General features: G+C 38.3%; 1 protein-coding gene and 1 long non-coding RNA gene across 3 annotated transcripts in view; one reads left to right on the top strand and one right to left on the bottom strand.

Moving 5' to 3' along the window:
• Positions 1–11717, top strand: part of LOC120457477 (sarcoplasmic calcium-binding protein, beta chain) — a 33332-nt gene extending 21615 nt beyond the window's left edge. Inside the window, exons 5-6 of one of the 2 annotated variants that reach the window (XM_039645030.2) lie at positions 6667–6819; positions 11254–11717. In XM_039645030.2, coding sequence (XP_039500964.1) covers positions 6667–6819; positions 11254–11370 — 270 coding nt within the window. In that variant the 3' untranslated portion in view covers positions 11371–11717. Of the gene's footprint in view, positions 1–6666; positions 6820–11253 lie in introns of those variants that run through there. The other variant, XM_039645031.2, reaches the window with a different exon arrangement.
• A 1159-nt stretch (positions 11718–12876) lies between these two features.
• Positions 12877–13741, bottom strand: LOC120457480. Its single transcript, XR_005616969.2, has 2 exons — positions 13601–13741; positions 12877–13099 (listed from the first exon to the last, which is right to left on the bottom strand). It is a non-coding gene; the product is annotated as an uncharacterized LOC120457480 (long non-coding RNA).
• Between the last annotated feature and the right edge of the window lie 336 nt (positions 13742–14077).

The following is a 14077-nucleotide window of genomic DNA, read 5'->3' as shown; positions in this document are numbered from 1 at the left end:
ACTGTGTTTGGAGTCGTGGAGATCTCCACAGACTACGCACACCGGGCGAAGTGTACAATACGACCTCGTGTGGCTATACTCTTGGCAGTTTGTACATTGTACAGGAGCGTTACGTTTGTGCGGCTCTTCTACTGTGATCCTACGGTGCAGAAGGAGCTGGCGTTTGTAAATTGGGTGAACCTCGTTTTTTCTAGGAGGCTTGTTTTCTCGTTCAAGCTCAATCTTGAAGAGTGGTTGGGGCTGCCTGTTTCTGTTTTTGATATTGAACACGCTTTTGGCGTAAAATCCCTTTTCCTTTAGCGTCTCAGTTATCTCTTCGGGCGTAACATCTGACTCAATGCCCTTCAGTACTACTTGCAGGCCCTTGCTGCTTTTAAGCTGGTAGGTGTAGAAGCCTATTTTTTGTTCGGTAAGATAGTTTGTGACTTTTCTGTAGTTGTCCTCCGTTTTCGTTTGAAGTTTGATTTCATTGATAGTACCTCTTACGAGGGGAATTATATGAATTATATGAAAGCTATCTTTTCCAATAAGGCCAATCAAAGCATTTACAAAACCGCTTGTGCTCTTCTCGCGGATGTACATTGGCGGAGGCTTTGTTTTCTTCGGTTCAATATCAACGGATCCCAGCGGCACGTCCTCAGCGGTATCTGCCAGCAAGGCAAATCTGTTGGTATTTCCGGGGGCTACATTGTTGATCAAGGTAGAGTTGTCGCGTTTATTTTTCGGCTTGTTTTCCAAATCTGAATTTTCCGGGCTGAGCTTTCGCTTTATTGTAATGTAGCGGTCCATTCCAGTCTGCCAGGTCGACCCAGCTTTTTTGTTTACGTTTTCTTTTTGTTTTGCTGGTAGTGCAGCAGAACCGTTTATTGCTTGCGGTTTTGCTTTCGTTGACTCAGTCAGAGCGTGAGCGGGTGCAGCCGATGACGAGATAGAGCGGGCTGTCGGTATATCTCCAGCTGTTGTTGTTGGAGGTAGCGAGGCTTCTGTCGGAGCTAAGAGAGCGGGAGAGCAAGAGCGCGCTCTTTCTTGATTTGTTGGTAGAAGATTTGATTTGTTGGTTGTCGGTGAGACGTAGGAGAAGTTCGCGTTGTTGCGTTAAACTGAGATCCGGCGTTCGTCTTGCTCACGCTGACGCTGAGAGCGAGTGTCGTTCTGACTCATAGTTTTATTATTTACGATAACAAATCACTATATATATTTAAGCGATCTTGCATCGCATAGAGCATCTCTTTCGCTTTCGGATTATTTATTTAGTTTATTTTATTAGGCGTTCACTTCACTCAAAACAACTGATTTTGTGCGGAGCTCGATAATTACACGTCTTCACGCGTCGCCGATCGAACGGCGGCCACAGGAGAACTGAAAATCAAAACATAGCTGAAATGAGAACTAAGACAGAATCAGTCTTTCTAAACAGCTCTTATTCCGATTACGAGTTATAATATTAATTGAAAGCTGACTTAACACTTTCAGCTCTGCAGAATTTTTCGATCTAAAGCTTTTCCAAGGATTTTTTTAGGATAGAGACGATCTTCGACGAAAACTATATTTTCGATCCGTTGGGCTGTATTTGGCACATATGGGTAACTTTATTGTGGCTTTTTATATACCCCTTGAAGTCAAGCTGCTCCTAATCAGGCCCACATGGATAACATCTCCCACATTAATGCCACCTTAGAGGAATCTGATGGCTTATTTCTGGCGGGTGATTTTAATTTGGAGTCTGTTGTGTGGACATTTGACATTCGCATTCCTTATCCATGGTGCCTAGCTATATACACCTGTCCCAAGAAATTATTGATATGGATGATTTTTATAGCAATGACTTGCGCAAGTTACTTGATTTAATTTATACCAATTCTGTTCCTAACTCCTCGATGTATCTTTCTTATCAATCAGCGCGGTCAGTCACAAATGACATCGCCAACTGTAACATCCTCACAGACGCTACGGTTTTTAAATCTCAAAGAAAGTCAAACTCGTTTGGGTGGAAATTCCCGCGCTAAGTTCGAAAGATGATTATAAGTTCGACTCGCGTCGGGGTAAGACGTATTTTCATCGAGCTCTGTACAAAATCAATTTATTTAAGTGAAGTGAGTAAATAAAACACAATAAATTACAAATATCAGCGAAAAGACGCTATTAGCAATGTTAAATTGCTAATCTTTAATATTTGTTGTGTGTGGAAACATTAAATTAAAACAAAAGCTAATTTAAATAGACAACAAACAAATCGACAGTTCCAAAATGAGCCAACGCGATTTGCGCGCTCAGCGGCAAAAAAAGCAAGACGAGCGCCGGCTCTCTCTCCAACGAAACAATGCATACTTCACCGTCGTGATTGACGCCCGCGAGTGCCAAACAATCCATCGGGTCATCGGATCCACCTGCAGAAAGCAAACGATCGCGGTCTTGCTCACCAATGCTTACGACTGCACGATGTGAACCCGAACGCATTGAGAGCGTCTCTCTCGCGCTCTCCTCATTGCAAACGGTGTCAAGCTCTGTAGCTACCAGCACAGTAACTTCGATATCTACTGCAACTGCACCTATAGCAAGAACAACAACAACATCAACACTATGCTCAGTACCGAGAGCTGTGTACATTTCTGCTGAATCAACAACAACCAAAGCAAGTGCACTCTCTCCGACTCTAGAAAACAAAAGCGGACAAGAACCAAAGCAAAACAAAACTGTTTCAAACAGGGCTGGATCGCTACATTCAAATAAAGCGAAAGCTAAGCCCACAACACAAACAGGCTGGCAATCAGCCGAAAATAAATCGCACCAACGTTGACAACTCAACTTCAAATAGGTTTGCACTACTGGATGACTGCGAATCCAATCAAAGAACAGGAGCAGAAGAAGATTAAGCCACCACCAATATTTATACGGGAGAAAACCTCAAGTGCACTGGTTAACAAACTTGCTACGATCATCGGAGAAAACAAGTTCCACGTTATACCTCTTACCAAGGGAAACATACATGAAACGAAAGTGCAGACTCCGGATGAGTCTAGCCATCGATCAGTGACCAAGTACCTGGATGAAGCTGGAAAGAGTTACTATACCTACCAGCTAAAAAGTGCCAAAGGATTGCAGGTTGTCATGAAAGGAATTGAATCATCAGTGACCCCATCCGAAATTATCGAGGCACTAAAGGAGAACAACTTTAAGGCAAAAACGGTGATCAACATTCTTGACAGGAAGAAAGAGCCGCAGCCACTCTTCAAAGTCGAACTGGAACCATCGAGTCAAAAAATCAGCAAAAATGAAGTACATCCTATTTATACTGCACCGGAGTATATCCGTCAAAGAGCCACACAAGCGCAAGCAGCCTGTGCAGTGCACTAACTGCCAAGAATATGGCAAAGCGTACTGCACCCTAAAATCTATCTGCGTCGTTTGCAGCTATGCTCACAGTACCGCAAACTGTCCTAAGAACAAGGACGACAGCTCAATTAAATTATGCAGCAACTGTGGCGAAAACCACACACCCAACTGGCGAGGATTGTTTAAGGAACTTTACAAGGAACTTAAGAGTCGCCTAAACAAACGAGTGACTTCAGTTCGTGATCGTACCACACCAACAATTCACAAAGCAATGGAACCGAGTACAACTAACATCCATTTGTCTACCAGCTACCGAACAGCGCCAAATATTTCCTTTGCAAGTGCACTAAAATCAGGGATCCAGACACCAGCAGCGGACACCCCCATTCATCAAACAAACACTCACGATAACATGCAACAGCAGCCAATTGGCGTTGAAGCGATTATGCTTTCGATGCAGCAAAGCATGAAAGACTATGCAAGAGCTTATGAGGAACCAAAACATCCTTATTCAAATGCTCGTTTCTTCTAAAACAGTATAATGACTCCCCTAATAATAGCAACCTGGAACGCTAATGGCGTTTCGCGGCACAAGCTAGAACTTACTCAATTCTTAGCCGACTGAAACATTGATGTTATGCTACTCTCAGAGACTCACCTTACTGAAAAGTACAATTTTCAAATACCAGGATACAAATTTTACTTTACGAATCACCCGGATGGCAAGGCCCATGGAGGCACTGGCATACTAATACGATCGCGAATCAAACACCACTTTCTTAGTAATTGGCAAGAAGACTGCCTACAATCTACCTATATAAGCCTCCAATGCTATAACGGTGCTCTCACTCTGGCTGCTGTCTATTGCCCACCCCGCTTAACAATATCAGAGGACAAATTCACAACACTCTTCGACTCGCTCGGTGAAAGGTTTGTTGAAGCTGGTGATTGGAATGCCAAGCACATGTACTGGGGATCTCGGATAGCGACCCCTAAAGAAAATCAGCTATACAACGCAATTATTAAACCGCAAAACAAGCTTAATTATGTTTCTCCGGGTACGCCTACATACTGGCCAGCAGATCCTAAAAAGCTTCCATACTTGATTGACTTTGCCATCACCAAAAGGATATCCCAATCAATGATTACAGCTTAGGCACTTTCAGAACTTTCATCTGATCACTGCCCGGTGCTCTTTAATCTTTTGTACCAACTGCAACACATCGAGCAGGACCAACTGGGAGAGGTACAAAAATTACGTTTGTTCACATACCGACTTCTCTAGCTCATTGGAAACCGAGCAAGTTTGCTGGTAGCCTAGAATCAAAAAATAGTTGCAGCAGCAAAAGCGTCAACTCCACAAGATACCCACGGATGCAGTAAAAAGTTCAACATGACAAGTCGAGATACCGAACTCCTTGTGCTTGAAAAACGACGACTTCGAAGGGAGTGGCAGGAGCACAGATCACCTGGCGCAAAGAGTAGACTAAAAGCAGCTTCTCGCAGACTTAATAAAGCGCTTAAGAAAAAAGAAGCGGACGCACAACTGCGTTACGTCGAGAATCTTACGCCCACCAGCACAAAAAACTCATTGTGGAAAGCCCACAAGAATCTGCAGGCACCAGCAGAAACTATCGTACCCCTCAGTAACTCCACCGGAAACTGGTCTCGTAGTGACATGGACAGAGCAAGAGTCTTCGCTGATCATCTCAAAAAGGTATTCCAACCAAATCCAGCCACTAACTCATTTACTCTCCCACCCTTAACTGCATCTCACTTAGCACCACAAGATCAGGTTAACCGCATCACAACGGAAATTCGCACTGCTTTTGAGCATCGTGAATATTGTACAGCTTTATTCTTAGACGTTGCACAAGCATTCGATAGAGTATGGTTGGATGGCCTTATGTTTAAAATAACCAAATTGCTGCCTCAAAACTTACATAAGCTTCTAAAGTCTTACTTATACAAAAGAGTGTTCGCGGTTAGATGTAGTTCAAGCACTTCAAGCGATTGCTACGATGCAACTAGCACACTATTTAACACGTGTAGAGAATTGGCTTGCAGATTGGCGCATACGAGTAAACTAACAAAAATGCAAACAAGTTACATTTACCCTTAACAAACAAAGCTGCCCGCCCTTGGTTATGAACCACACGTGCATCCCACAAGCCGATGACGTAACATACTTAGGTATTCATCTGGACAAGCGGCTCACCTGGCGGAAACACATAGAGGCCAAGACGACGCACCTGAGACTAAAAGCAAAGGATCTACACTGGCTTATAAACGTTCGGTCTCCCCTAAGCCTGGAGTACATAGTCCTTTTGTATAACTCCGTTCTTAAACCCATATGGACCTATGGCTCCGAGCTATGGGGCAATGCATCGAGAAGCAACATCGACATCATACAGCGAGCACAGTCTAGGATTCTGAGAATCATAACTGGAGCTTCATGATATCTTCGGAACGAGAATATACACAAAGACCTAGAAAAAAACTTGTCATTGAGACAATAACAGAGAGAACAGTAAAATACAAGGAAAAACTAGGCTCACATCCAAATCCCCTTGCAAGAAAACTTCTTCGAGTATGCAGCCAAAGTCGACTGCACCGCAACGATCCACCAGCACAGCGTTAAATTTGTAAGGCCACATAGCACAAATCATCTCATAAAATGATAATTAGCTAGCTTAGAATAAGATTTGAGAACTTATTGTTAGTCTCTAAAGTAAAAAAAAAGATTCAATAAATAAAAAAGATCAAAAAAAAAGGTCAAAAGAGGATTATTGTCCGGTCGTGGTTAAATGATTTTGTGATGTTTCAATTCGACTATATATATCTATACCGACTCAACAAAGAGCTCAAAACAATCACGCTAACAAATAAAATAATTGTTGTCTTTTTTTGCTTTATTATTTTTCTTTTAAATTTTTACCTATCTCCCAAAAACTTTTTGGACACTTCAAACACTGACACTAAGAATATATTTATGATAGTCGAGGAAATTGATAATTAGAAAATGTGGTTGTGGAAAATTTAACATTTTTAAACGCTAGATCAAAAATTGTTCAGCTTGAGCTGCTTAAGAAACTGAAAGTGACTGTAAATCAAAGGTTTCATTTAGAAAACAACGACCGACGAACAAATGGAAGGGATAACCCCATTCATTTCAAAAAGGTCGTTATTATCTATTTTCTTATTATTTTTTGTACGGAGTATTCAGAGTGAAAATATCCATTCTGGTAAATCTAGTTTCTTAAGTTTAGAATTAAATGAAAAAACAGCATTAAGTTATGACGCTTTTAACATTTACTCCTTTATTTTTTATAGGCAATGAGAGCATTCATTGAATCAAACTTCAAGCTTCTTGACATAGACAGCGATGGAATAGTCGGAGTTAAAGAATACCGTTATAACTGTATAACTAGAGTAGCCATCGATGATATTACTCCAATTGATAAAGCCTTCGAAACATTGTTGAATGTAAGTTACATTTAATACTCTAGTCTATGTTCCTTGCCCACAAAAATGTATTGATATTAATGGACACATAGTATAATAAAGATAGAGAGAATCCTATAGACGATTTCCCCGACTATTAGATACCCGTTACTCACCTAGTGGAAGTGCGAACGAGAACTTTCAACATTTTCGGAAATGTCGGAAAATTTTAAATTTTTGCACAAGTTGTGCGTAACAGTTTTGCATTTCTTGTGGGCATTAAAGAAGACGGGTCAAACTAATTTTCGGCACACCGATAGAAATTTACAAATCTTACAAAAAAATTTAAAAAAAACATTTTTCAAAAGTGTGGGCGTAGCAGTTTTGGACGGTTTGTGGGCGTTAGAGTCAGCGTGGCTTTAAGAAACTTGCGCTGTATGCCTAATCTCTCTGTTTTTAGATTTTATCGTTCCCGAGATCTCGACGTTCATACATACGGCCAGACGGACATAGGCAGATCGATTCGGCTTTTGATCCTGATTAACACATCCTTCTATCTTTTACATACTTTTTAACGAATCTAGTATACCCTTTTTTTCTACGAGTGTTGGGTATAAATATAGTCTGTATACCACTAATTTGTCTCATTGGAATTGATTTCCTTCATATATTTCCTCGAGAGAGGAAATATTCATGAAACTTAACTTACCAAAGTTACGAGAACTACGCACACAAAAACTAACGCTATAATGTAAGTTTTGCAGCAGAGCATGATGGAGTTTGTATCCTTTGATTTGTATCTCACCAATCCAAATGGCTACTCTACACTACGTAGCTACGTATCTCAATTTCTATACGAGAAGCGCATCGACGTAATGCTTATTTCGAAAACGCATCTTACAAACAAGTACATTTCTATAGCACAAATTACCCTGATGGTAAAGCATACGATTTGACCACTATAGTTAACGAAAACTATAACTGTCAACATCTGGACGGAAACAATCACCTAGCACTAGCGGCCGTATATTCCTCGTAGATTGGTGTGTGCTGAGACCTGACTTCTGATTATTCGCCTGTACTTATTAACCTGCATCGGTACGCAGCAAACGTGGAGCTCCCTGACAGATTACGTTCACACAAACTGGCTCAGGTATAAAAAATATATAAGTTCTGACATTGAGTTAAGCCCACAACTCAACACAGAATCTGATATAGAGAACTCCACACCAACACTGGAATAAATTCTCCGACTCCCAAAAATTTTACGATTAACAACATCAAGTTTTCTCGACGATACAGCTATCATTAGCCGCTCAAGGTCCCCGATCCAAGATACAGATCAACTCAAAGACATCGAAAAAGGACTTTCTGACTGGTGTAAAAGTAAATGACCGAATGGAAGCTTATAACATTTACGCTAAACAGGCAAGATTGACCACACTTTCGATGTTGTTCAAGAGTTCACTTCCAGGATCAGAAGAGGTATTAGGAGTACTCCTGGACAGAAGACTCACATGACGCAGGTGCTTGGCCTGGACCTAGGTCTACTATACAATTCTGTACTGAAACCGATTTGGACCTACGGCTCAAAGCTATGAGGAAATGCCAGCAACAGCGAGCACAATCAAAGATTCTGAGAGCCATTACGTGGGCACCGAGGTACGTTCCGAATAAAAACCTAACGACACTAGGTGGTGGTTAGGGTGCGAAGAAACGCAGCTTAGCCGTCCACCCAGTCTCCGCAGTAAGGACCTACCAACGAAGAAATTCTTAGTTTTTTAAAAACTGCTAACTTAAAATAGTTATTACGATTTTTAAACTTATTGCTCGTTCTTAATAAAAGAATCAGTAAACAAATGCAAATTTTGACAAAAAAAAAAAAAAACGTATATGCATGGAGCCGCAACAACCACATTAAATGTGAGTTGGGTGTGCAGAGAGTGTGCCACAGACTGTAGACTCCTCCAAAGCGCAGTAGATTACTGCTCTTTTAACTTGCTCTATCAATATTCTTGTCAATCTCCTCCTACAAAAAGAGCCTAGAGCATTTGCGTTGTCTCATTTCTCAGATCTTCTTTTTAGAGCCTATAATGTGATCACAAGGAGCCGACTTAACAGATACAAGTTTAGAGAACAAACTAGTCGTAGATGGAACGTAAAACGGATCACCATTTAAGTCTGTAAACTTGACAGAAGCCACATCCAGATTCAAGAAACGAAGAAGCTGTCTTGTAATGACTTTATTAACCAAAATTACACCGGTGGACGGGCGAGATATGCATGCAATGGTATTCCCCAATCATTGGAAGGTACAAAATAAAGGAAAGGGCGATCCCACATACCATCCGCTTAACGACCACTAAGCATGTTAAACACACCCGGAAAGGTCATGAAAAATGTCAAGCTACGACTAACGATGTCGGTAGAAAGAGCGTCTCTCAAAGACAGAATAGCTTTCACCCAGGAAGGTCCACAATTGAGATTAATTTTCGAATATAGCGAACTAGCGACAAGAGAGAATAAATTCAACGAACCGGAAGGAAGAGAATAAATTACTTTTATAACTCACTCAGAATGGCTCCAGAATGGATGTAGATCGATCTCCGACGTGGGTCGCTGAAAATTAAATAGGCAGACTCTTGCCCCGTATCGATATGAAAACTTCTCGAAATCTCTTAGCGCTCGCCTTCACTTGCTTCTTTGCACCGACTGTTGGCTTGGTAAAAAAGAACGCTTGCCGGAATCAGAACTTGATCAGTGATGGCAACCGGTCATACGTGGCAATTGTCAACGCTATCGATATTCGTATCGTATATCGATAGTAAGCTTACTATCGACACCAGTTTGATCTGGCCACGCTATCATCAATATTTTTAATGTCAAATCGATATAGGTGTAAGTCTAGACAAAATACTAGACAAAAAAAATCCGAACAATCTAAACAAATCTAGACTTATACTGAGTTTGGTATTTACACAACTCAAAACAATAACATTGCGTTTTGCAGTCACTACAGTCGCCGCTACCGGATTGTAGGAGCTTTAAGTAGCAGCGGAAGGGTAAAGACAAATAATATTAGATCGAATAAACAAGACCTTGGACCTGTGGAAAGAAAGTTGGGAAAGCAAAGGCAATAGCAGATGGACGGCGAGACCCATACCCGAACTAAAAATCTGGGTAGTTATGAATGATGATGGGTCAAACTGGACAACGCTGAGCATATAGTGTTCCAATGTTCAATTTGCACAAAATCGAAGGAACATATTTTCACAAGAATGTATTATTTCCAAGATGTGTGATAGCAAATAGAGTTGGATATTGATTTCAGAGTTTATAAACAGAAAGGGACCTTTTACATTGGGTAAAAAGCGCGATGAATATCCTTCCATTAATGGTCAAACAGATATAATGGTTTAAAAATCTGTGATGATTCGGTTCTTATAACTCGTTTGAGTTAGCCTTAACCATAAAGGCTTTTTATACCCGTTACTCGTATACTAGATTCGTTGAAAAGTATGTAACAGGCGTTTCAGACCATATAAACTATATATATTCATGATCAGGATCAATAGCCGAGTCGATCTGCCCATGTCCATCTGTCCGTCCGTCCGTATGAACGTCGAGATCTCAGGAACTACAAAAGCTACAAAGTTGAGATTAAGCATACATACTCCAGAGACATAGACGCAGCGATTCATGTTGCCACGCCCACTCTAACGCCCACAAACCGCCCAATACTGCCACGCCCACACTTTTGAAAAATGTTTTCATATTTTTTCATTTTTGTATTGGTCTTGTAAATTTCTATCGATTTGCCAAAAAACTTTTTGCCACGCCCACTCTAACGCCCACAAACCGCCAAAATCTGTCAGTGTTGAAGACTCTCCTTCGCACTTCCACTAGCTGAGTAACGGGTATCAGATAGTCGGGGAGCTCGACTATAGCGTTCTCTCTTGTTTTTTACTTAAATTTTTACTCTTTTAATACATTTTCATTTATAAACAATATAATTTATTATGCTACTAATCCAGTAAAAGGGTTAACTAGATTTGTTGAAAAGAGTGTAACAGACCATATAAAGGATATATATTCTTAATCAGGATCTGTCTGTCCTGCCCGTCGACATGAACTTCAAAATCTCAGAACCTATAAAAGCTTGAAGATTGGGATTGGGCATACAGATTCTAGAGAGATAGACGCAAGTTTTTTTTACCCATTTTTCCACGCCAAATATACGCCCACAAACCGCCCAAAACTGTCACGCCCACACTTTTGAATATTGCTTTGATCATTTTTTGATTTTAGTATTAGTGTTGTAAACTTTTACCGAAATGTCAAAATGTTCGGTCGATTTTAATCAATTTAAAATCTAAATCCCACAAGCCGCCAAAAATGCTTTTATATTTCAAGGCCATTTTTATTTTATTTTATATATAATAATATTATTACACGTATTTAAATTATCTATTCCAGGACGAGGATCGGAAACGTGGCGGTCTTTCCTTAGATCGCTATAAGGAACTGTATGGTCAATTTTTGGGAAACACGGCCGATAATCATCCAGCAGTAAATCTCTTTGGGCCCTTATAAACATTTTTTACAATTAATTGTCTTCGCTGTTGTTCAACAACTATTTATTAAGTTTTATTCGTAATTACTATGACTATAAATTTATTACCATATAGAAATAATACATTCATATCATTTTGTGTAGAATCGTCAGATGAGTTCGTCAGTTCGTTATATTTAAAGCGTTAAAAAACGTTAAGTACAATTGCTCTCAGAAATTTAAAATAGGATATAGAGTTGCCGTTCTCTCCTAAAAAGGCTCTTTTGTTAAAACCTCTCTCTCTTAATATCAAGTTGATTTCGATTTAATGTTGTGTTAAATTAAAGTTATTATAATGTAATATATAAAATAAAATGTCTAAACAAAATTGTTTGATTTCTTATTTACTGATTTTTTTATTTAGACAAAAGTTATAAGCTTAGGCTACAGAAAGATATCGGCCATGACTGAAGAGGCTTTTAACCAAAATACATATAACATATAAGATAATATTCGCAACTTACAATAGAGTCTTTTCCGTGAGATAAACCACAACATCAGATGACTACATTATAGTCTGTAGCTTCCCAAGGCCCAGACTTATATACTTATTTCAATAGAAATTAGACTTTTTGGAAAATGTCATTCAAATAGTTTTAAAACTGAGACTATTTCGAAAGTACAAAACAAAAGACGGCGAAACGGACGTACATATGTATAGCGACTGTGCTGCTAATACTAGAATGTATTGACTTTAAATGGTCGCAAGTGTCTCCCTTACTGCCTTACAATCTTCTGACTGAAATGAATATAACCTTTATGATTTCAAACAAAGTAACAATTATTTATTTTCTATTACATTTAATTATTTATACAGTCAGTAGATTTTAATCAATTTAAAATCAACACAAGAAAGAAAGATAACTTCTAGCTAGTTGTGTACCAAATAAGAACTCTTTATGACCAAAAACAACAAAACTATTCTCTTTTAAAAATATTAATATTTAATTTACCTAATATTTCAGCAAAACAAAAAAATATTCATGGTAACCTCGACGTGATAGCAAGTCATAATCGCCGTAATTTGGCCTCTGGTGTTTTTGTAACGCCACATTGCTAGCTTACAGCTCGCTACATCGTACCTTAAAAAATGTAGTTAAATAGAGGCAGAGATGAAAGTTAATCGTCAAGCCAGAAATAGAATGCTGAATGTTGATAGTTATTCTGCGACGTGTTATAAATTGTATGTAGCTCATCTATACATTTTTTGCATTCAAATCAAGAAATAAATGCATGCACTAACAATTATAATTTGAATTACGAATAATTTAATCGGTTTAGGCCAAAAATAATTGTTGTTGACCTACATATGTACATACGTAACTTTTAGGAAAATAACTTCCTGATATCCAGTGTTGGGACAGGTACGCTATATTTTTACCTAGGTAAGGTACAAGGTTTTTACAAAAATAAGTACCTAGGTAAGGTAAAAGGTTTTCAAATTTTTCTGTACCTAGGTAAAGATAAAAGGTAAAAACAAGTATACGAATTTTTAAATTTTTTATTCGGTACTTTTTAAAATTAAAATAACAATTCATATTTATTTCTTCAAATAATAACCGAACGCAAATTTTGTTGTTCAGCTACCTGGCTTGAGCTTTGGAAACAGAAGAAATTTGCTCGCTTAGGCTCTGATGATTTATTCTCTTCCTTTTTTGCCAATTTTGATTTCATGGCCTCATATGACGCATAGCTGTTTGGATGCACCCTCTACAAAAAAGTATTAATAGAATAAAATATTTTTAAAACTTCATAACATTTAATTTTGTGACGGAATTTTAATTTTGGCGAAATATTGTATGTGCGTATGTAAAAATGAATGGCTACTTCAATATATATTATCAATATTTTGGCGCCAATTATTGTATGTGCGTATGTAAAATTGAATGGCTACATCAATATATATATTCAATATTTTGGCGCCAATTATTGTATGTAGAAATTAATGGCTACATCAATATATATTATCAATATTTTGGCGCCAATTATTGTATGTGCGTATGTAAAAATGAATAGCTACATCAATATATATCATCCATTTCCAATAAATATTGATGTAGCCATTCATTTTTGATTTGGTATAGAGAAAACGTCGACACATCAAAGCACAATTTTTATATTTTCTAAATTAAATGCGCTTTTATTTACAAAATCATTTTTTTCCATGTACAAATACACATTTCGCGCATTAAATATTTTCCGAGAAAATACCCTTTTTACACATTACAAAATTTGATTTTGTCCATAAAATGTTCTTTAATTTAAAAAGTATAAACGAACTTTTATATCCCGAAGCACAGAACTTAAACTTATTTTCAGTTACTTTACTTCACAGAAATACACACATATGAACATATAATATATTTATACTATACTTGCCTTAAGATGTTTGTGTAAATTTCCAGTCGAATTTTCGTCGAATTTAATCGCTTTATTTACACACAATACACAATTCACATCTGGCTTAAAAAATTGGCCATTTAAAACAAAAGGTAGTTCCTTTTTTTTGAGCTTTCTTTTACGGACATTTTTCGTCTCTTATGGACAGTTTTGGGTTCTTTCACAAATTGTTAAGGTATGATCAAATATGAGTGTTTGATTTAAGCTAATAATAACCGAACAGCATTTGCATGGAAAATTGTGAAATTAGAATCGAAACATAAATAATTTTCTATGGTGGAATAAGCT

The sequence above is a fragment of the Drosophila santomea genome, unplaced genomic scaffold, assembly GCF_016746245.2.
Source record: "Drosophila santomea strain STO CAGO 1482 unplaced genomic scaffold, Prin_Dsan_1.1 Segkk101_quiver_pilon_scaf, whole genome shotgun sequence".
Taxonomy (NCBI): Eukaryota; Metazoa; Arthropoda; class Insecta; order Diptera; family Drosophilidae; genus Drosophila; species Drosophila santomea.
This window is presented reverse-complemented; position numbering and strand designations above follow the sequence as displayed.